General features: G+C 39.1%; 1 protein-coding gene across 1 annotated transcript in view; it reads right to left on the reverse strand.

Moving 5' to 3' along the window:
- The window catches only part of LOC126174266 (mitochondrial folate transporter/carrier), a 65,311-nt gene extending 53,875 nt beyond the window's left edge, over nucleotides 1-11,436 (reverse strand). The window contains exons 1-2 of the mRNA XM_049921021.1: nucleotides 10,944-11,436; nucleotides 10,127-10,280 (exon numbers count right to left, since the gene is read on the reverse strand). Coding sequence (XP_049776978.1) covers nucleotides 10,127-10,280; nucleotides 10,944-11,100 — 311 coding nt within the window. The 5' untranslated portion in view covers nucleotides 11,101-11,436. The remainder of the gene's footprint in view (nucleotides 1-10,126; nucleotides 10,281-10,943) is intronic.
- Between the last annotated feature and the right edge of the window lie 11,053 nt (nucleotides 11,437-22,489).

Genomic DNA, 22,489 nt, shown 5'->3' on the forward strand with positions numbered 1-22,489 from the left:
TGGGTTTAAATGGTGTAGTGAGTTTAGTTGAGGCAGAACAAACGTTCATGGCAGACAGAGGAGTGTAGGACATTCCATTTTGACTGGGGGGAAGGGGAGGGGATCAAGGAAACTGTTCATGAAGACTGCCAATTGACAGTGGATGAAATTTCTACAATGTTTCCAGAACTCTCCTATGAGAGACTCATAGAAGCACTGGGATATCGCGAATGATACACGAGATGGGTCCCAAAACAGCTGAGACACAACATGAGAAAAATTGGGTCAACGGTGACTGTGAGCTTGTTGAGCAACTTAATTGGAAGGCGAGAATTTTCTGAGCTCTATTACAACTGGACATGAAACATGGGTGACTCAAACACCCGACACAAAAAGTCTTCACAGTGGCACCACACAAATATCCCATCTACCAAAAAATTCAAAATCACAATTTTGGGGGAAAAACATGACCTCAGTGTTTTGGGACAGAAGGCATTTTGGTCAAATTTCTGGGTTGGGGAAAGACTATCAATGCACAATGATATTGTGAGACCCTACAAAACTAAATGAGTACTCAAAACAAAAGGAGGTGAATACCGACGAGAGGGGAGTGCTTGTTGCACGACAATGCCTACCCTAACAGCCGCTGCCACCGAGGAGCTCTTTGAATCATTTGGTTGATATGTAAAGTGTTTACAGTTGTTTGAAAAATTCTGAAGGTGTGCTTTTTGATAATTTTCATTTCAAACTTACATTCTGTAGTATATCCTATGAAAGCTCACGAAGAATGCTGCAAAACAGCACCTCTCCCATCATTTTAGCTTAATTAAGAGAGCTGCCAGAACAACTTGAACTTATAAAAGTGGGGTGCTTTTTGCAATAGGTTACCTCTGTGCCAAGTTTCATCCAAATCTGGGATGGGGACTAAAATCACTGAGTGACCTGACGTGATCTCCCTCCAGATTGTCATCATACTCACCTATAATGGTCATCTATGGTAGTACAGAACTGTGATTCATCACTGAACATGATGTGATGCCATTCATAAGCACTCTACACTTCCTGGTCATGGCACCACCCCAAATGCAGCCATCTATGTCATAACAGCAGCCAACACATGGGACAGTGATTCTCTAGTGTGACTGGTTTGAAAGAGTTGGTTGGCCTCGAGTGAAAGGGACAAAACTGCTAGGTCATCAGCCCCTTCATTTGATAAGTGGACACCAGGAGTGGTCATTGAAGGAAGGAGGTGAAAAACAAATCCTGGAAAGCCCAAGTGTAACTAACAATAAGAAACAGAGATAAAAGTCCAGAAAAAAGACACCACAGGCATGTCATTAAAAGATCAGTCACTACAAAGAAACCAAGAAATGAACAAAAATAAAGAGAATAAAAAGGTGAAAAGGGTAGAAGCCAGACTGGGCCACCAAGCAAGGGACACACAAGGACAGACAGGGGGTCAGGACAGGGGCTCTAGATCAGCCACTTTGGTGTCATCTGCTAGCACCAGAGATAGCCTGCCAGGAAGATTAAGATGCCACCTCAAAGCAGTCAAATTAGGGTAATCTATGACTAAGTGGGCCACTGTGCTGGTGCTAGTCTTCAACAGTGTGGGGTGATAATGCTGCAACAAACAACTATTACTTGTTCTTAGATGCCAGGCACAGATGTGAACAGGTTGGTTGGTTGATCCCCCTAAAATCTAGATATTGCACAATTCAAACAGCTAGCCAATTTGAGACCACAATAAGATCCCTTTCAAAGTCCACCCCAGGTGCTGATAACATGGTCTCATGCAAGTATGAATATTCTTTGTCCTTAACAGTGATTACTCAACATCTGTCACTGTTTGCATTCCTTATATACCCTAATAGGTCTGGTAACACAAAACACAGACATCACCGATGGACTCTAATGGCTGCTCTATGTTCCACATAGAACTGCAACTCTACAATCATGTCCATACCATTTATGGTGTGCATTTACAACATTACACTGACATCCAAACATGTCTTCTGGGTGCGTCATTTTTCTAAGGTACTGTAAATGTATTTTTAATTCTTTCTGCAGAAATATAAGACACAGAGCCAATGTTTTGGAAGACCAATGCTGACATTTACTAAACTTTCTACATCAGCAGCAAGTATTCAAAAAGCATCAGTCCAAAATGACATGTAAGAAAAATTTAAAATTCTCTACCTTGGAGTGAATTTGCAGGTCACAAAAACAAAACTGAAAAATCAGAGAGGACATTCAAGAAGCAGCTGAAAAGCTCAAAGGAAATGTAGAAAATCTTTTAAATAATTGTAACATAAATGAAAGATTCGAAGACAGTGCACCAGATGAAAAGGGAGAAAATCAAGAAATAGTTGACATCTGATGGTTCTGTACCAGGCTGCCAAGGGGTGAGAAAATTCTGAGAACTGGTGTGGCATGCCTAACTAAAAAACAAAAATTTGCTGTAGGATATTTAACACAACCAAGTTCAAACAATACTTATTAATTTGTTACTCATTTTCAAGCTTGGTGTACACAGAGTGTTTGCGAAAACCTGTAGTATGTTTTGAAAAACAGAAAACAGGAGCAAGTGTGACTGCCACAATTGGCTATGTTGGCAAAGCAGCACATCTAACAGAAAAACAAGAAATTAAGGTACTTCAAAACTATCCAACTCGCAGCAACATGCAACCCAAAGCAAGTTTCAGTGCGGCCCAAGAAGTGAGCACCTCACACAAGCAGTAAAAAAATCCATAAAATTCTGCTGGTATGCTCAAAGGTTGGACACCCCTACTTTATTTATATATATATATATATATATATATATATATATATATATATATATATATATATATATATGTGTGTGTGTGTGTGTGTGTGTGTGTGTGTACGCGCGCACGAGAGTGTGTATACCCGTCCTTTTTTCCCCCCTAAGGTAAGTCTTTCCGCTCCCGGGATTGGAATGACTCCTTACCCTCTCCCTTAAAGCCCAAATCCTTTCGTCTTTCCCTCTCCATCCCTCTTTCCTGACGAAGCAACCATTGGTTGTGAAAGCTAGAATTTTGTGTGTATGTGTGTCTATCGACGTGCCAGCGCTTTCGTTTGGTAAGTCACATCATCTTTGTTTTTAGATATATTTTTCCCACGTGGAATGTTTCCCTCTATTAATTCATAACTATGTCTTTAGCTGAACAGAATTTTCCATTTACAGCTACAGAGAAAACTGCCAGTGGAAAATGAAGTTTTCTGCAAGCACTTAGACTTACCAGTATCTACAGGGTGTTTCAAAAATGACCGGTATATTTGAAACGGCAATAAAAACTAAACGAGCAGCGATAGAAATACACCGTTTGTTGCAATATGCTTGGGACAACAGTACATTTTCAGGCAGACAAACTTTTGAAATTACAGTAGTTACAATTTTCAACAACAGATGGTGCTGCGGTCTGGGAAACTCTATAGTACGATATTTTCCACATATCCACCATGCGTAGCAATAATATAGCGTAGTCTCTGAATGAAATTACCCGAAACCTTTGACAACGTGTCTGGCGGAATGGCTTCACATGCAGGTGAGATGTACTGCTTCAGCTGGTCAATTGTTTCTGGATTCTGGCGGTACACCTGGTCTTTCAAGTGTCCCCACAGAAAGAAGTCACAGGGGTTCATGTCTGGCGAATAGGGAGGCCAATCCACGCTGCCTCCTGTATGTTTTGGATAGCCCAAAGCAATCACACGATCATCGAAATATTCATTCAGGAAATTAAAGACGTCGGCCGTGCGATGTGGCCGGGCACCATCTTGCATAAACCACGAGGTGTTCGCAGTGTCACCTAATGCAGTATGTACCGCCACAAATTCACGAAGAATGTCCAGATAGCGTGATGCAGTAATCGTTTCGGATCTGAAAAATGGGCCAATGATTCCTTTGGAAGAAATGGCGGCCCAGACCAGTACTTTTTGAGGACGCAGGGACGATGGGACTGCAACATGGAGCTTTTCGGTTCCCCATATGTGCCAGTTCTGTTTATTGACGAAGCCGTCCAGGTAAAAATAAGCTTCGTCAGTAAACCAAATGCTGCCCACATGCATATCGCCGTCATCAATCCTGTGCACTATATCGTTAGCGAATGTCTCTCGTGCAGCAATGGTAGCGGCGCTGAGGGGTTGCCGCGTTTGAATTTTGTATGGATAGAGGTGTAAACTCTGGCGCATGAGACGATACTTGGACGTTGGCGTCATTTGGACCGCAACTGCAACACAGCAAACGGAAACCCGAGGCCGCTGTTGGATCACCTGCTGCACTAGCTGCGCGTTGCCCTCTGTGGTTGCTGTACGCGGTCGCCCTACCTTTCCAGCACGTTCATCCGTCACGTTCCCAGTCCGTTGAAATTTTTCAAACAGATCCTTCATTGTATCGATTTTCGGTCCTTTAGTTACATTAAACCTCCGTTGAAAACATCGTCTTGTTGCAACAACACTGTGTTCTAGGCGGTGGAATTCCAACACCAGAAAAATCCTCTGTTCTAAGGAATAAACCATGTTGTCTACAGCACACTTGCACGTTGTGAACAGCACACGCTTACAGCAGAAAGACGACGTACAGAATGGCGCACCCACAGACTGCGTTGTCTTCTATATCTTTCACATCACATCACTTGCAGCGCCATCTGTTGTTGAAAATTGTAACTACTGTAATTTCGAAAGTTTGTCCCAAGCATATTGCAACAAACGGTGTATTTCTATCGCTACTCGTTTAGTTTTTATTGCCGTTTCAAATATACCAGTCATTTTTTAAACACCCTGTAAATACGACACTGTACTAACAGAACATTTTATCAAGCTAGAACAATCCACTCGGTAACAGACAAAGTAAAGCTTTACATCCCAAACAACAGAAAATTATTATCTCTTACTTCTGGGTGGATTTGTTAAAATTATATAAAAAATCGAAGTATTTTTTTATCTTTTTTAACAGTATCTTTTAGGTAACTCAATTTAGTGAAATTACAAAAACTAAATTCGAATTAATAGAGTTCTTTCTAAGTTATTTTCAGCCAACTGGGAAGATAACCAAAGATCTTTTACAGGTTATTGAACAGCATTGTCTAGATATAATAGAAGTGCCAAGAACAAGAGTAAGAGTAAGACAATTATTCTGCAGTGACTGGAGTGCATTGAAATATTCAATCAAGAATTTGTGAAAATCCTAAGGCACTGTTTGAACTATGTGCAAACCACTCTCAATCTGGGAGAATTACATCCTTTTACAATAGTTTCATCACATGTAACTTTTTTTGGGACCTTAGATACTTTCGATGCATTTCACTCAGCTTCTATCCACGTGTTGACCAATCTTCTGAAAGACAGTTGCCACTGAGAGACTAGGATACATGATCAAGTACTCACTACAAAGCCATTAAGTCTGTATCAGTGGTTTAGAAAGATTATCAGCACCACTAAGAACTGGGGTTCTTCAGACATTATAGAACACAAAGGAGCTGCTCAAGCTCTTGCAAACATTGTGCGAGTTCTCATTTATATGTTTATGGAATACTGTCTTGGCAGTCAACCATGCCTGAAAGTATTTACAGATTCTTTGAGTCAACTTTAGAATGTTTATTACTTTTGAATAACAAGAGAAATTATCTTGTTGACATAGCACATCGATTCAGGAAAATTATGGTGGCTGGAGTGAAGGCTGCAAGGGAGACTGACTTTGAACTAGAAATTGAGGTCACTGTTAGAGTGCATCAACAGATTACTGTCAGAAAGCTATACCCACTGGAAAGCCATGGAACACATATCAGATCATTTTGCTGTTTTAGAGCCCAACAATCTGATTAAAACTTCAGAAACTATTCCATCATAGGGCCAACAACCTCTTTCCTCAATTATTGAAATAGCCAGACAAATTTTACGAATATATGAGATGACAAGGGAATCATTCTCTTACGTATTAGAGATGATTCATGGTGATATTAAAAAGCAAGATCACAAACACTATGTACAACATACAAGTGATTTCACCAAAATTGACACTGTCAAAACACACACACACACACACACACACACACACACACACACACACACACACACACACCTACCTCTGCAAACCAGCTCATAATAGAATCACCATCCTACTGGCATATTAATACCAGTACACTATCATAATTTGTAAACAACTAAAATGTTTTTAATTAGCTGTTATTCCGAAAGAAAATTTGTACAATTTAGAATTCCTTATTTGTGCCACTACAGGAAGGAAATACTGACTCCTTGAAAACTGCAAATGGAAATGTATTAATGTAAATACAAATTATAATTATGGCTGCAGAAGGGAATTATTAGAGTAAAAGGTATTGCAGCATATAAATTTAACAGTTGGAAATGTGTGATCAGCTGGTAGCCATCACTGTTGCAATTTACAAGTAAACATTCATGAAGTCCAATCAATGAAAGTAATCATTCAACATGTTGAGTTACACAACCACTAATGTTACATGACAAAGTGGCCTTTGAACATTCTGATGGAAAATAGAATGAAAAATTTTTTGTAATATTTTTTAAAAAATGGAATATCCAGGGTGGAATAATGCTAAGAGTTAATGCTTCATGCAGCCCATATGTGGCTGTTTTTCAAGATGCACAGGTGCTGAACTATAACAATGGGTGATAAAGAGATTTCACAAGTCCATGACCAAAACCACCCATCTTACCACAAAAGGCATTTCAATACGAGAAGAACTTCGGTAATGCATATTAACAAACTGTCGAAGTAATCGGACCAAAACTACACATTTCTATGTCTTGACTAATTGCTGTATTTCCTTTTACTTAAAATAACAATCTCTTAATAAACTTTTTGTACTGATGTGCAGAGCTATTCAGTCTTCATAGTGAGGATGAAGGATTCAACATAATTTCTGCAATCAAGCAGACCAATGCCAAACACTATACAAATTACATTTTCAAATGACGATGTGGTATGTCAATGTCTTAACTTGGCTTTTGTGGAGGATACTGTAACATAGACTTGTGCATAAAATTAATCGTATGGCACAGAGTAAAATCACATGATGAAATGACAATCGTGTAACTTGTTTTTCCCATTTCATTGCAACAAACACAAAAACTCCTTATGTAGAGCTTTTATCACCTAAAGAAGCACGCATTAAGAAGTTGCCAATATTGTCTTAAATGACAATATCTTGAGGTAATATCCTTGTTCAGAAACCTTTCATCCAACAAAACAGTCACCTTAAGTTATGTAGCAGACCACATTCCATAAAGTGGTTAACATGAAATTGGTTGCAGTATACCTCTACCTTATATTGATTCTAACAAATGGTGTTCATACAATGATTTATTATGATTAAATAATAACTAACAACAGTCTCTAAAATACAGATTACAGGTTGGCAACAAGATTGAGAACATGTGCCTTGAGCAAAGGTAATAACCTTACTGGTTGACAGCAGCCCGTCAGGAATGAATATGACATACGCAATGCCTCTAGTGGAATAAATAACAAACCTCACAAGAAACAAATGTGACACCTCTACTGGAATGGATTGATGCAGTTGCAGCACCACTGCTGAAGAGACGCAAACTTACAAAACAAAATATTTGATTTTCATTCAGTGACATTCTGGAATGGACGTTAAGATATCCTGATCTGATGCATTGCCCAGTTACAGTATATTTCAAACTGAATACCTTGTATTTTGTTTGGAATTAATAAAATTAGGAAGCACTTTTGACATATTTCTAAGCATCTTCATTATAATAAAAATCTTATGGTGGTAACGTGCAACAAAAATTATCTGTTAGGGAAAATTATAACTGTGTAGTAATACACATTTTTCATGGGCTATCTTCCATATGTTGGAAAACACGACAGTGCCGAAATTATCAACAAATAGACAAACAGTCCTGAGAAATCATACGAACAAGATTTCTACAACTAGCTAAGAATTAAGAATATACAACAACTCTACATATCACTTCTGTAGGGAAAGTGAGCATGAGATTAGATTACTTATAGCTCATGCAGAGGCACCTAGTCATTCTTCCGACACCAGTATATGAATGGAACATAAAGAAGCCATAACAAGAGCACCTGTACACATGTGCAGTAATTTTCAAGAATGATTGTCTCAAACGCATGGCTATTAACAAACTTGATCCACCTCCCTTCCCCCTTGATTTAATTTTAAAAAATACTGATCCACTTAGTATGCGTGCAGAGACTGATTGCATAGCAACACAGAGCTGCACACAGTAACAACTCCATTCGGTTATTTGAATACTTATGAATATCATTTGGGCTAAATAACATTTAACATTGCACAGACATCATTGACTGATTGATTTGCTGGGGTGGGTTATGGGACTAAACACTGAGGTCATCAGTCCCACACTTCCAAAGCTACTCACAGAAGAGAGTGTCCATTAAAAGTGGGTGGATCCAGTCAGAGGAATCAATCTATGGAAAAAAAAAACAGATGCAGGGGGGGGGGGGGGGGGGGGGGGGGAGTTCAAATGGCTCTGAGCACTATGGGAATGGGACTTAACAGTGAAGGTCATCAGTCACCCTAGAACTTAGAACTACTTAAACTTAACTAACCTAAGGACATCCCACACATTCATGCCCGAGACAGGATTCGAACCTGCGACCGTAGCGGTCGCACGGTTCCAGACTCAAGCGCCTAGAACTGCTCGGCCACTCTGGCTGTCAGCAGAAAGCACAAAAGGGTAAACCAAATCTAGAAACTGGAAAAACAGTGGGATACAAGAATGCTCCTTGCACAGGGACGTGGTCACAGGTCCCGGACCAAGAAAACATGAAGAGAGGCCCCGACCACCACAACCACAAACTAAAGTTCCATTTCCATCTCTCAAGAGAAAATATCACCTAAAGTTATTAGATGTGGTACACCAGATCCATACCCCAATACTTTCCATTACATCTCAAATGTGGAGGTGGCAGATTTCCACAACTGGGCTGGAGTACCTACCACCACACACACACACACACACACACACACACACACACACACACACACACCTACCTTTCAATCAGTTGATATACTGCCACCCACACACAATTGACAGACAGGAGCATTGGTTTCATATGTTAAATGATTTTGCAGCGAGAATACCACAAAAGAAAGTGTTTAAACTGAAATTAATGCAGTAATAATGTGTGAAGTTACAATTGAGAAACAATGGAGTTAGGGGAATACTGCTTTATTACCATGAGCAAAGCCATCAAAATGTGATAGAACCATTGCAGAAATGGCATTGCTTTGGTTTTTCAACATGGAGGGGAAAAGCCAAGTTTTTTTTTCCTTAAACATCTCCACTAGAAAAAAAATTTATACTCTCTGAATGTTACATTTTAGAAACAGAATCCCAAGAGATTTCTGAGAAACACACTCTCAAACAAGGTGGATGAAATTCCATTTCTTAAATAAGCTTCCCATGTTAACTACCAGAAATGGAGGTTTCAATGGCATTTACACTAGCCTATGACTTTCATCTTTCATTAGAGCTTTGTAATATACTTGTCACTAAAGTAATAATCCCATTTAAGATTTATTGTTCTGGGGCAGACATACAAGTCATTATCAGACCACTTCATAAAACTAAGGCCTTGCAATTTCAAAAATTTTCAAGTAACACTACACAAATAACATTTGTTACTTAAGAAGAACATCCCATTGCAAACAGTATGGACGTGCAAAATTATTTACATGAACATGCTATATTTAATTAGTGGTCTATAGGAAATAATTCCTAAACTGCGACAGCTACGGTACGATTGGGGAAACCATGTTATGTAAATGCTTGACTATTCTGAAATAGACAATGCAGATCCACATTTTATATTTTATCTCTATGATAAAAACAATATGTCAGTTCTATTTCAATCTCTCAAGAGATTCTAATTTTAAGTTATTAGGTATGATATGCCAGGTCCATGCCCCAATACTCCTCTCAAATGTGCAATAAACACACATCCTAAAATTGTCGTGTCTTTGTTGATATGAAACTTACTTACAGCACTTAATGATAATGCCAAAGTAAAATGGCTTAACATCCTTCGAAACAATGCACTAACTTAAAAATTAAGGTAAATACTTACAACAGGAAATAAAATCCCCAAGCACTTCCTGAGCCCCACACATTTGGTGTCACACCTCTATATAAGCCACGAGGACCTTCTTGCTGCACTATAGTTGTTACTGCACTTGTTAAACCCTTGTACTGTGGTGTTGTTTTGGTTTGTCCATCGTTAACTGTAATACAACAAGACTTTGGCACTAACAAGTTTGCAAAAAAAATAAGACATGTTAACATTTCAGCTTATACTAAAATATTGTACGTAGCTATTTAGAGCTTTTATTATGTTACAAAGATTTGACTTTGTATTTTACATTGATGCGAATTCTGTAACATCACTATCAACAACCATTTAAAACATTTTAACAAACTTCTGTGCCAAATGTTTACAGATTTAAGGAAATTGCCAAACTTCACGATTACATTTAATTATGAACGCACACACACACACACACACACACACACACACAACAGTTGTTTCACGACCTGTTAACACTGCATCTTTTTTTGTTTGCTTATTTCATTCGACTGACAAATCCAACATTTCCATTATTATTAATCTTAATCGCTGGTAGAATAAATTGCTACAATACAGTCCAGACATAAACAATATGGACACTGCACACTTTCACACAACACAATAGAGAAACAAGAATGAATAACCTGGGAACACTAAGTTATCAAAAATGAGGGGATTATTCTTCTTACTTCTTTGTACTCTACATGACTTACTGAATCAGATCAAAGGAATTACAAAATAATCAACAGAAATATAAGTACACAAACTATACTGCCAGTGGAGTGAAGTTTTCACAATTCAAAAGTTCAATTGTACTCACCTGCGAATCTGATTTTAATGAGATCTAACGGATGTAGGATGAGGGTTGACGCGACACCACCTGATATGCCTGCTATAAGATGCTCGTACTTCACATGACTAAAAACGGTTATATTTCGATTAGGAGCTGTTGCTCCTGTAGTTTTCAGTGACGTCATTTTAATATCGGAAACGTTTTCGCTCCCTTCGTGTTTAGCCGAAGTATCATCTCGATAAATTTTCAACAACACACTACTCAGCTCCAGCAGTTTTCTCGTCTAATTACCCTTCCCAAGAACAGTATAATCTTACGCAAGCTATCGTGCAGTTCCTTCCATCGACTTATCACAGATGCCAATGTGCATAATTCCAAAGACAGCGATAAAAGATGGGAACTACACAAAGGAAAATATCGGATAATTTGTACATAGACCAGTTATCTGTCTACAAATAGGGATCAAGGCACAAAATTTACAAGCGAAGAAAAAAGACTGTAAGAGCTCTACTGTAAAGAGATGGAAACCTCGGAATTCAAGAACAGCAATGAATAACAGTGCTTATGGCGAAGATGACCCTATAGTATGACTAGGCCACAAATGTTGAACTGTAAGACAGAAACGCCGTAATAGATCGGATGCAGTTTCAGTCCTCTCTAGAAACTATTCCAATAAACATTTCAGATTGTCGATTGTGCCCACTAGTTGACAACTACTGCTAACTCATATTCTGCCACTCGCTATCTTGGATATTTTCTGCTAACCGAATTGGTAGTGCTGTATTTTCGAGGTAGTTTTTGACAAGAAAATTGATGCTTTGCTACTAGAAAATATTTAAACAAAAGACAAATACAATTCCTTTAAGGTGAGAAAATGGTTATTACTTAAATTGTACCCATAAAATTGTAATCAATAAGTTGTTTATCACTACACGATTGGAAGCAGCTGTGATGGCTATTTTCTGGCAAAACTTGTGTAACTTTGCTCCACAGTATTTCATAACTTTGTTGTTGACCTGATCCATGTGCTGATGAATCTTCTTACGTCGCAAATTGAGATAAAATTTGTTATAATATGGAAGGGAGTAAATGGAAGCTTGAACTTCACCGATGTGCAGCTGACAGCAGAGTAAATCAGCAAGAATCCCTGGAATCCATAAGAAATGGAGCACCTGCTTGAAATGTCTCAAAATGTTTCTAAACCGGTGCTGGGTATTAGTAAACAACTTAAGAATTAAAAGATCCAAACAGTGCTCGATTATGCTAATGATGAAAGTATACCCATAAAGTGTTACATGCTTAACAGTAAAGGATAACTCGCCTAATACGAAATAAATGTGGATATTTTTTTAAAAAATGTTTAAAGGGATTTGTAGGGTGACTAGAATTCGTATAATGCTGATCCTTTGGCTTCTCATTTCCACAGTAGCACACATGCATAATACAAAATAGTGTAGTAATATCCCCAGCAACCTCCAATATTACCACAGGAGTACACAACGTCATTTTCAAGGTACAAAAGAATAATGAGGTTCTGCCTAAGTCCACAGATTTTTTGCCTCATGCAGGTTGTATTTCCAAGAAGATTGTTTTTTGATCACCCGATAACATTAGGGACTTCCTAGGATCTGTAAAGCATTTACTATGTTTGTGTGTGAGGCACGTGTCTATAGTATCCTCAGCATTTGTGGCATATTGTACATCAGTTAGACGGTTAGGACCACTGGACTGCTGTATAGAACATACACGTTACATACACTTACAACAGCCAGCAAATATACAACTGCAGAATATTGGTTTGGTACATGTGATCAGATGCAGAATAACGACATGAAGATTCTGGATTCACTGTCAGTTACTGCAACAGTGTTATGGAGGAAGCTGTTGAGAGTAAACTAGCAATGATCATGTAATAAGAGATAGCAGTCAAAAAATGGAGGGCAGAGCTAATAACACTTTCACAACTGTTGTTAATTAATATTTCAAGAATTGTTAATACCTGACGTTGGTCATCTTTTGTTTTGCGGTGCAGCTAGTTATTTATGTTGTGTTTAGTAATTCTACATGTGCAGTCTTTTGAATTCTGGTTGGCATAGTCCAACTTACTGAGGGCTTTAGTTGCCATGCACAGTGATGTGATTTGTACCTTGAAAACAGCTGGTGTCCATTCAAATATGCATAGAAGTATGTTTTTACAAAGTTAGGACAGGTGGTCGATCATGGCCTTGCTGAAGGTAGCACTCCAGATTTTGGTTGAAATGATTTAGGGAAACCATGGAAAATCTAAACCAGAATGCTGAGACAGAGGAAACCTCACTCTCTTGAATATAGGGTCAGTATTGCAATACCTGCATTGCCTCATTCAGTTGGGTCCTATTGTACATCATCCTTTTGATTATACTCGGTCTGTAAAAGGTAGCTAATGACTTGATCATTTTATACTCTAGGAGAAGCACAAGTTTCCCTCCCAAAATATATTTCAGCACATATATAAATATTAATTTTCATCATCATTATTTTTATTAAAGCATATGTAATTATTTCAAAGGGTTCTTTGAACACCATATAGTGTTTTATTAGGCATAGTCCTAATAGAGGTATTGCCTTCTTCTGACCTTTGGACTAGCTCAACCACCTTATTGTTGAACCAACTGGGAATTAGATGCTGAAAATGTGGATTGGCACCCTGCCATTTACTGTACTTATTTTCTACTCATTACTTCTACATCTACATCGTTACCCTGCAATTCACACTTCAGTGCCTGCAGAGGATTCATCGAACCGTTTTCATACTATTTCTCTACCACTCCACTCTCGAATGGCGCGTGGGAAAAAGGAACACCTAAATCTTTCTGTTCGAGCTCTGATTTCTCTTTTATTAAGATAATCATTTCTCCCTACATAGGTGGGTGTGAACAAAATATTTTCGCATTCCGAAGAGAAAGGTGGTAATTGAAATTTCGTAAATAGATCTCGCCACAAAGAAAACCGCCTTTGTTTCAGTGACTGCAACCCCACTCGCATATCATATCACTGACACTCTCACCCCTACTGCGCGATAACACGAAACGAGCTGTCCTTCTTTGCACTTTCTCGATGTCCTCCATCAATCCTACCTTGTGAGGATCCCACATCATGCAGCAATATTCCAGCAAAGGACTAACAAGTGTAATGTAGGCTGTCTCTTTAGTGGGTTTGCCGCATCTTCTAAGTAATCTGCCAACAAAGTGCAGTCTTTGTTTCACCTTCCCCACAATATTATCTATGTGGTCTTTCCAATTTAAGTTGCTCTCCCCCCATGAACCATGTACCTTGCCATTTGTGGGGAGGCTTGCGTGCCTCAGCCATACAGATAGCAGTACCATAGGTGCAACCACAACGGAGGGGAATCTGTTGAGAGGCCAGACAAACGTGTGGTTCCTGAAGAGGAGCAGCAGACTTTTCAGTAGTTGCAGGGGCAACAGTCTGGATGATTGACTGAGCTGGTCTTGTAACACTAAAGAGAATGGCCTTGCTGTGCTGGTACTGTAAACGGTTGAAAGCAAGGGGAAACTACAGCCATAATTTTTCCCGAGGGCTTGCAGCTTTACCGTATGGTTAAATGATGATGGCGTGATTTTGGGTAAAATATTCCGGAGGTAAAATAGTCCCCCCATTCGGATCTCCAGGCGGGGACTACTCAAGAGGACGTCGTTATCAGGAGGAAGAAAACTGGCGTTCTACAGATCAGAGCGTGGAATGTCAGATTCCTTAATCAGGCACGTAGCTTAGAAAATTTCAAAAGGGAAATGGATAAAGTTAGATATAGTGGGAATTAGTGACGTTCGGTGGCAGGAAGAACAAGACTTTTGGTCAGGTAATGCAGGAGTAGGTTTAATAATGAATAAAAAAAATAGGAGTGTCGGAAGCTACTACAAACAGCATAGTGAACGCATTATTGTGGCCAAGATAGACACGAAGACCACGCCTACTGCAGTAGTACAAGTTCATATGCCAACTAGCTCTGCAGATGATGGAGATATTGATGAAATGTATGATGAGATAAAAGAAACTATTCAGGTAGTGAAGGGAGACGAAAATTTAATAGTTATGAGTGACTGGAATTCAAGAGTAGGAAAAAGGGGAGAAGGAAACATAGTAGGTGAATATGGATTGAGGGTAAGAAATGAAAGAGGAAGGCGTCTGGTAAAACTTTGCACAGAGCATAAATTAATCATAGCTAACACTTGGTTCAAGAGTCATAAAAGAAGGTTGTACGCATCGAAGAGTCCTGGAGATACTAGAAGGTATCAGATAGATTGTATAATGGTAAGACAGAGTTTTAGGAACCAGGTATTAAATTGTAAGATATTTCCAGGGGCAGATGTGGACTCTGGCCACAATCTATTGGTTATGAACTGTAGATTAAAACTGAAGAAACTGCAAAAAGGTGGCAATTTAAGGAGATGCGACCTGGATAATCTGACTAAACCAGAGATTGTACAGAGTTTCAGGGAGAGCATAAGGGAACAATTGTCACGAATGGGTGAAAGAAATACAGTAGAAGAAGAATGGGTAGCTCTGAGGGATGAAGGCAGCAGAAGATCAAGTATGTAAAAAGACGAGGGCTAGTAGAAATCTTTGGGTAACAGAAGAAATATTGAATCTAATTGGTGAAAGGAGAAAACATAAAAATGCAGTAAATGAGCAGGCAAAAAAGAATACAAAAGTCTCAAAAATGAGGTCGATAGGAAGTGCAAAATGGCTAAGCAGGGATAGTTAGTGGACAAATGTAAGGATGTAGAGGATTATCTCTCTAGGGGTAAGATAAATACTGCCTACTGGAAAATTAAAGAGACCTTTGGAGAAAAGAGAACCACTTGTATGAGTATCAAGAGCTCAGATGGAAATCCAGTTCTAAGCAAAGAAGGGAAAGCAGAAAGGTGGAAGGAGTATATAGAGGGTCTATACAAGAGTACTTGATGGCAATATTATGGAATTGTAGATGAAGATGAAATAGGAGATACGATACTGCATGAAGAGTTTGGCAGAGCACTGAAAGACCTGAGTCAAATCAAGGCCCTGGGAGTAGACAACATTCCATTAGAACTACTGACGGCCTTGGGAGAGCCAGTCCTGACGAAACTCTACCATCTGGTGAGCAAGAAGTATGAGACAGGCGAAATACCCTCAGACTTCAAGAAGAATATAATAATTCCAATCCCAAAGAAAGTAGGTGTTGACAGATGTGAAAATTACCGAACTATCAGTTTAATAAGTCACAGTTTCAAAAACTAACGCGAATTCCTTACAGACAAATGGAAAAACTGGTAGAAGCCGACCTCGGAGAAGATCAGTTTGGATTCCGTAGAAATATTGGAACACGTGAGGCAATACTGACACTATGACTTATCTTAGAAGAAAAATTAAGGAAAGGCAAACCTACATTTCTAGCATTTGTAGACTTAGACAAAGCTTTTGACAATGTTGACTGGAATACTCTCTTTCAAATTCTAAAAGTGGCAGCGGTAAAACACAGGAAGCGAAAGGGTATTTACAATTTGTACAGAAACCAGATGGCAGTTATAAGAGTCGAGGGACATGGAAGGGAAGCAGTGGTTGGGAAGGGAGTGAGACAGGGTTGTAGCCTATCCCCGATGTTATTCAATCTGTATATTGAGGAAGCAGTAAAGGAAACGAAAGAAAAATTCGCAGTAAGTATCAAAATCCACGGAGAAGAAATAAGAACTTTAAGGTTCGCAGATGACATTGTAATTCTGTCAGAGACAGCAAGGGACTTGGAAGAGCAGTTGAACGGAATGGACAATGTCTTGAAAGGAGGGTATAAGATGAACATCAACAAAAGCAAAACGAGGATAATGGAATGTAGTCGAATTAAGTCGGGTGATGCTGAGGGAATTAGATTAGGAAATGAGACACTTAAAGTAGTAAAGGAGTTTTGCTATTTTGGGATCAAAAATTTGGTAACATCGAGTATAGATTTTAAGTGTCAGGAAGTCGTTTCTGAAAGTATTTGTATAGAGTGTAGCCATGTATGGAAGTGAAACATGGACGATAAATAGTTTGGACAAGAAGAGAATAGAAGCTTTCGAAATGTGGTGCTACAGAAGAATGCCGAAGATTAGATGGGTAGATCACATAACTAATGAGGAAGTAATGAATAGAATTGGAGAGAAGAGAAATTTGTGGCACAACCTGACTAGATGAATGGATCGGTTGGTAGGGCATATTGTGAGGCATCAAGGGATCATAAATTTAGCATTGGAGGACAGCGTGGAGGGTAAAAATCATACAGGGAGACCAAGAAATGAATACACTAAGCAGATTCAGAAGGATGTAGCTTGCAGTAAGTACTGGGAGATGAAGAAGATTGCAGAGGATAGAGTAGCATGGAGAGCTGCATCAAACCAGTTTCAGGACTGAAGACCACAACAACAACAACACATATTTAGTCTTATTGACAGCCCTTAGATTTGTGGGAATTATCATATACCCAAAATTTATAAGGTTCCTTGTAGTAGCCATGTGGATGACCTCGGACTTTTCTTTGTTTAGTGCCAATTGCCACTTTCCACACCTTACAGAAATTCTCTCTTGGTCATTTTGCAATTGGAATTGATCGTCTGATGATTTTACTAGATGTTAAATTACAGCATCATCTGCAAACAATCTAAGGGGGCTGCTCTGATTATCACCTAGATCATTTATGTAACTCAAGAACAGGAGAGGGCCTCTGACACTATCTTGCGAAACGCGAGATATCACTTCTGTTTTATTTGATGACTTACGATCTACCAAATGAACGGTGGCCTCTCTGAGAGGAAATCACGAATCCAGTCACACAACTGAGACGATACTCCATATGCACGCAATTTGATTAATAGTCGCTTGTGAGGAACAGTGTCAAAAGCCTTCTTGAAATCTAAGAATATGGAATCGATCTGAGATCCCTTGTCGACAGTACATTTGAAAATATTACATGTTTTTCAAAATAAATTGGCATTAAAAAAGTTAGACGTAGATGTAAAATGGTGTAGCTTTCATCACCAGTGGAGCAATCATTGACTGCAGTCAGAATGTCATAGTCCATTAAAATATAACAGTTATTTTAGTCATCAAAAGCACAACAACACATTGTATTACTAACTATCTGTACAATGACCAGTGTTTAACAGCAGCTACGGAAATAAAAGCCATTCCATAACAGAGATTCATATGTATCAAAAGACTATTAATATATAGTAGCACTGCTTACAACAATACTTTCATGTTCGCTTCCAAATTTTTTACATTGATAAGTGTAGGTCTTCTCAACAAGTATTTGGTTGGTTGGTTGGTTGGTTTGGGGAAGGAGACCAGACAGCATGGTCATCGGTCTCATCGGATTAGGGAAGGATTGGGAAGGAAGTCGGCCGTGCCCTTTCAGGGGAACCATCCCGGCATTTGCCTGGAGTGATTTAGGGAAATCACGGAAAACCTAAATCAGGATGGCCGGACGCGGGATTGAACCGTCGTCCTCCCGAATGTGAGTCCAGTGTCTAACCACTGCGCCACCCCGCTCGGTCAACAAGTATTTATAACCTATGATTTTGGAACTGGTAGAATGTCAACTGCCTGTCTGCCAATTAATGTACAAGTTACTCCTAATTTTCTTCCCACTAACTATTTAAGAATATGACAAAATCTGCTTTCTAGTGTGCTTTGCACAACCACAAAATCCTGACCCAATAACAAATCTGTCAGAACTTTGATTTATAGATGTAAAGTAGGAACTGGAGTGTTATCAGCAACTGTAATTTGTTTCAAAATCTAATCTGACCCTACAGATGGCTCAGCAGCATTACTTGCAGCCACAAAATCCGCTTCTATTGAAGGAAGCAAGATACACTGCAGTAATTTACTTTCCGACGTAATGTAATAGCTTTAAAACAAAAGTAAAACGACACTCTTTCATTGTCTTGAGGATTTGCTCACAGCATGATCAGCATCAATATAAGCTTCACTATCAGTGTCTCCACTTTCATCCATCATAAGATGTTCTCTAATTTTTAAATTAATAAATCTATCTATTCACCCCAGTATTTCATAATGTGAATGTGCTCATCAATCTTAAACTTTTAAACCAATATTAATGACGTATGAAAAATCTCGTCTTGTACACTGTATTAAGTATATAAAACCATCAACTATTCTTCATTAGATTTCATTATTTTTAAACGAAGATTTTTAGCCACTATCTCTCTGCCTCAGTTGATAAATAATAAAGATGGCGGTTTTGCATCTCCTATCCCATATTTCAACAAATTCTACTTTATACATGTAGACTTATCGATTGGATTATGCTTACTGAATTTCTTGGTTTGTAATAGCAGTTAATAATAAAAATTGTCATAATCTCACAACAAGTAGTCAACTGTTCAATTAAATTAGTTGTTGAATCACTAGAGCCCATTGCCAGTCCATTATCTATATGGAAAAGCAGTTTCATAGTTTCAGTGTGGAACATATATGGATAAGAATAACTCTTCTATATATTAAGTTCATTGAGAAATTTAATAAGACATTCCTTTCAGCATTTTGAACCATACTTTGAGCCAATGTGACACTTCACAAAGTTACAGATATAACATTGAAAATCTCGTTCTGGCATATGCAGACCTGTGACACCAGAAGAGAGTGATGTGGAAAGGTGAACAACAGTGTAAGCTATACGATTAAAACCCACAAAGAAATACATGTACAATCTATACTACTAAACGAGTATCCCAAAAGCAAATACTGATTGCAGATTGCCTGTCTAACGTTTTGGGGGCTCCAAAAATATGATTTGCAATATTTTGCGTTAATTATTGACCAATTTTAAAATGCTGTCATAACTCATTCATGAAAAGAGATAAGGCCAATTCGTACTGACTGTCACATCACATCACATCTCGTGCAATCATTACATTCTGCAATGAATTTCAAAAGGCAGCACCCACATGGGCAACACCAACCCATCACGTCATGTGAAGACGCTATCAAGGTTTCTCAGGAAGAAAGTTTCAACTGTTAATGGTACCTATCTGTTGTTGATCACGTGACCCCTGACACCCTAGCTCATTTCCTCCTGATACACGGCATCATGCAGATCTCCATATTTCGTTTCGTTGTGGTTTTTGGCGTTGATATCAGTCATTTGTTTCCAGAATGAGATTTTCACTCTGCAGCGGAGTGTGCGCTGATATGAAACTTTCTGGCTGATTAAAACTCTGTGCCGGACTGAGACTCGAACTCAGGACCTTTGCCTTTTTCAGGCAAGTGCTCTACCATCTGAGCTACCCAAGCATGACTCACGCCCCATCCTCACAGCTTTACTTCTGCCAGTACATCGTCTCCGACCTTCCAAACTTTACAGAAACTCTCCTGCGAACCTTGCAGAACTAGCACTCCTGAAAGGAAGGATATTGTGGTGACATGGCTAAGCCACAGCCTGGGGGATGTTTCCAGAATGAGATTTTCACTCTGCAGCGGCGCTGATATGAAACTTTCTGGCAGATTAAAACTGTGTGCTGGACCGAGACTCGAACTCGGGACCTTTGCCTTTTGCGGGCAAGTGCTCTACCATCTGAGCTCTGCCATCTCATATCAGCGCACACTCCACTGCAGAGTGAAAATCTCATTCTGGAAACATCCCCCAGGCTGTGGCTAAGCCATGTCTCCACAATATCCTTTCTTTCAATAGTGCTAGTTCTGCAAGGTTCGCAGGAGAGCTTCTGTAAAGTTTGGAAGGTAGGAGACGAGATACTGGCAGAAGTAAAGCTGTGAGGACGGGGCGTGAGTTGTGCTTGGGTGGCTCAGATGGTAGAGCACTTGCCCGCGAAAGGCAAAGGTCCCGAGTTCGAGTCTGGTCCGACACACAGTTTAAATCTGCCAGAAAGTTTCGTATCAGTCATTTGTTGTTCGTTATTTGTGGTAAATTGTTTAGTTTCGTTATTTCTTTTGTCAAAATTTATAAGAAATGACAAAACATTAATTGAATCAGTGAGGTATCAATCTCAATTATGCGACATCTGGCCTATACTACATTTATAAAGTGAATTTTTACATATGCCAGTACCATATTTCATATTTCACAATGAAATGGATTGCAGTATGGCTGCAACTGGAAGTGGAAATAGTACTGTGGGTAGAATCAGAATGATGAGTAGGTGTAATGTATTTTAATGTAGTCTGACAGTGTGAATACACGCTGATGTGACGGGTGCATGACATGATGATACCGAGATGGCCAGTGTGAACTGGCCTGTAATCATATGCTATAAGTTAAACAATAAGACAAGTATTACAAATAGAAACTGTATATTTGTCTTGTGGTAGCATAACTCATGGTGTGCAAAACATGGTCTTGACTTAGCTACTATTTGAGAATGAGAGCACTTAGCAAATTCCAGCAAATATTATACATAATTTCAAAGCTGCTAAGTTTAATCAATTCATCCAAATTAATATCTGTGGACTAGTGTGAGCCATGAACTCCGTATGTCTTTGCTCTTATGGACCAGTGTCTTTTCCGTCAACACACAGAACGAGTCAGCTAACGTTGACGTGGATGTGTATGAGAAATCCAATGTCACGAGATAGAGCACCGTCAGTCCACGGAACGAGCCGGTTAACGTGATTTCGTGCTCTCAGTGTTCTCTAGCGATAGTTGTTCAATTTATTTGGCGTGTCAATCATTAGCTGTCTGCTTGGTGTGCGAAGCACACATAGTCATAGGTGAAAATGGATTCAACTGAATTAGCTTTGTTGGCTGTTGTGAAAGATGAGTGAGAAAACCCCACAAAAGTTTATGAAATGTGTAAAGCTTCTGTGCTCATTCTTATTTTGTTGTAGACTGGCTGTCACTTCAAGTTTTTTGGGGACTGGAGAAACGTTCCAGTCTCTGGGTTATGCAACGAGAATTGCGCCCAAATACATTGTCAAAAATCATCCCAGAAACACGGCAGGCAATTCTTAACAATTTGGAAAACAAATACATAAAGATAATGTGTACCTCACACATACAGCATTTACTCACTAATTAGGTACAGTAATCTTAATATCCAGTTTTGTGTGCAATGGGAAGAGTAATGTATTAGTGTACAGTGCTGTCCGATTTTAGTGGTAATCATGTCCGTGTATTAATTTACTTATATATTATGATTATCTCTCAGTAACATATTTCAGCGCTAATAGGCAGAATACTAAGGAAATATCAAGTGAAAGCAATCTTTCGCCCTCCTGGCAAAATTTCGTCGCTGTTGGGATCTGTCAAAGACGACCTAGAGCTGCGCAAGGCAGATGTTTACAGAATTCCGTGTGAGTGCGGCAAATCTTATAGGGCAAACGACGCGTACTGTGCAGGATCGCATTGTAGAACATCAGCAGCATACTCGCCTTTTTCACCCTTGTAAGTCTGCTATCGCCGAACACTGTATTTCCACTTGCCATGCCATGAATTACAATGAGACAAAAATTGTGGCCCATACGTCTAACTTTTGGAGTTCTATTATTAATGAATCTGTGGAAATACGGCTGTCTGACAATGAGTC

Source organism: Schistocerca cancellata, chromosome 1 (genome assembly GCF_023864275.1).
Source record: "Schistocerca cancellata isolate TAMUIC-IGC-003103 chromosome 1, iqSchCanc2.1, whole genome shotgun sequence".
Classification (NCBI taxonomy): Eukaryota; Metazoa; Arthropoda; class Insecta; order Orthoptera; family Acrididae; genus Schistocerca; species Schistocerca cancellata.